The sequence below is a fragment of the Octopus bimaculoides genome, chromosome 20 (genome assembly GCF_001194135.2).
Source record: "Octopus bimaculoides isolate UCB-OBI-ISO-001 chromosome 20, ASM119413v2, whole genome shotgun sequence".
Lineage (NCBI taxonomy): Eukaryota > Metazoa > Mollusca > Cephalopoda > Octopoda > Octopodidae > Octopus > Octopus bimaculoides.
In genome coordinates this window covers 40,928,093-40,930,106 of record NC_069000.1, presented here as the reverse complement: position 1 = coordinate 40,930,106, position 2,014 = coordinate 40,928,093, and the positions used below count along the sequence as shown (strand labels likewise).

The window sequence follows — 2,014 nt, the reverse complement described above, 5'->3', positions numbered from 1 at the left end:
ATATATATATATATATATATATATATATACACGTATATATACATACATATATATACATATGTATGTATAAGGCATTGAGCTGGCAGGGGGTAGAATCGTTAGCACACCGGGCAAAATGCTTAACGGCATTTCGTCTGTCTGTACAGTCTGAGTTCAAATTCCTCCGAAGTCAACTTTGCCTTTCATCTTTTCGAGTTCGATAAAATATATACCAGCTGAACAGTGGGATCTATGTAATCGACTTACTCCTCCCTCGAAATTGCTACCCTTGTGCCAAAATTTCAAAGTAATATATACAAAAGTTATTGCATGTATACACAATATATATACATATGTGTGTAGGCATGTATGTGAATATGTACATATGCATTTGTGTGCATGTCTTTGCGTTTGTCTCTATACCGCCTGATTAACGCTTTGTTTATGTCTCTATAATTTAGCGGTTCGGCAATTAAACCGATAGAATAAGTGCAAAAGTTAAAAGGAATAAATACTGGAGACGGTTTGTTCAACTAACCCTTTCAAGCCAGCGACATAACAAGACCGCAATCCAATGACTGAAACGTAAAATGGTAAAAGAATATGAACTCTAATTCCATCCACTACCTTTTGAGAGTGTCTTCTACTACAGCTCTGCGATGACCAATGCCTTATAAGTGAACTCGTTGACAGAAACCCATCATATATGAGTGTTGTGTGCGTGTGCATGCGTGTACGCATCTTTGTGTATGTATGTGTGTGCCGCAATGCATTTTTTGTCTCCTTCACAAGTTGTTTTTTTTTCATGCTAATACTGCTCGGCAATAAGTGTTAGTTACTTTACGTCGTTGAAACTTAACAATTTGGGATAAAAGTTGTATACCAGCAATGTTGCGGTCCAATAACTGACAGCAATACCAGAGTAAAATAGTATCTGCTGAGTTTTTCGTGATACTCATGTCATTCTTTGTAGCTGAGCCACAAGGAAATACTGAATAAGCCTGGGTTGATTTTTAAATATCCAAATAACTAAAGCGGCGAGATGGCAGAAACGTTAGCACGCTGGGCGAAATGCTTAACGGTATTTCGTCTGTCTTTACGTTCTGAGTTCAAATTCCACCGAGGTCGATGTTACCTTTCGGCATCGATAAATAAAGTACCAGTTGCGTACTGGGATCGATCTAATCGACTGGCTGCCGTCCCAAAAATTTCGGGCCTTGTGCCTAGAGCAGAAACGAATACCCAAATAACTCATTCGTAATTAATTGCCGATAAACAAAAGCAATCCTTGGAAAAATATTTGGGACATCCACCATTTAGTATTTTCAAAGAAGCCTTAGTAGATTTTAAATTAAGCTAGTATAGAAAATAAAGAATGGTTATGTGTATGCATGACATTTTGGATATATTATTTAAGAGGAATGATAGTCGTGTCCAAAACGCTGGCGATTCATCGTAATTGATCTTCCTGTTGGGTAAATTTAACAAGGAAAGGACTCTTGCAGAAACAATCAGCCATTGCTTGTAATCAAAACCAAATTACTGATTCAATGACAGGTCAGCTTCTCGAGACCCACTAAGTAATCTAAACTAAGAAAAGAGTTCGAGTCAAGGGTGGATCCTTTACGCTGTCGTTAGTAACTACAAGAAATAGTTGTTCTTGCCCCAAATATCCCATGGTGGTGGTAGTAGTGGTGGTGTCCATCGTCGTCGCTGTAACTCGTTGTCGCAATGGTGGTATTTGTTAATAAATTTACTTACCCATTAAGCAATTGAGATCGTAAGAAAGCGAAGGTTTGTGGTAAGGTATGCAAGATTCGCTACATGGTGAGGTCAGAGGATGTGCGGCATCTACTGCAATTCCAAGACAGCTGAAAATAAAAATAAGTGAAAATATATATATATATATATATATAGATGTGTATATGTGTGTGTGTGTGTGTGTGTGTAGTGTTTGTATGTGTGTGTTTGCATGTGTCTGTGTTTCTATGTGTGTGTGTAGGCATATATATGTATATATATATGTATGTGTGTG

At 37.6% G+C, this 2,014-nt stretch overlaps 1 protein-coding gene across 1 annotated transcript in view; it reads right to left on the bottom strand.

Moving 5' to 3' along the window:
- Positions 1-2,014, bottom strand: part of LOC106877958 (uncharacterized) — a 67,668-nt gene that overhangs the window by 52,244 nt on the left and 13,410 nt on the right. Inside the window, exon 7 of the mRNA XM_014927036.2 lies at positions 1,741-1,850. Within this exon, the coding sequence (XP_014782522.2) occupies positions 1,741-1,850 (110 nt within the window). The remainder of the gene's footprint in view (positions 1-1,740; positions 1,851-2,014) is intronic.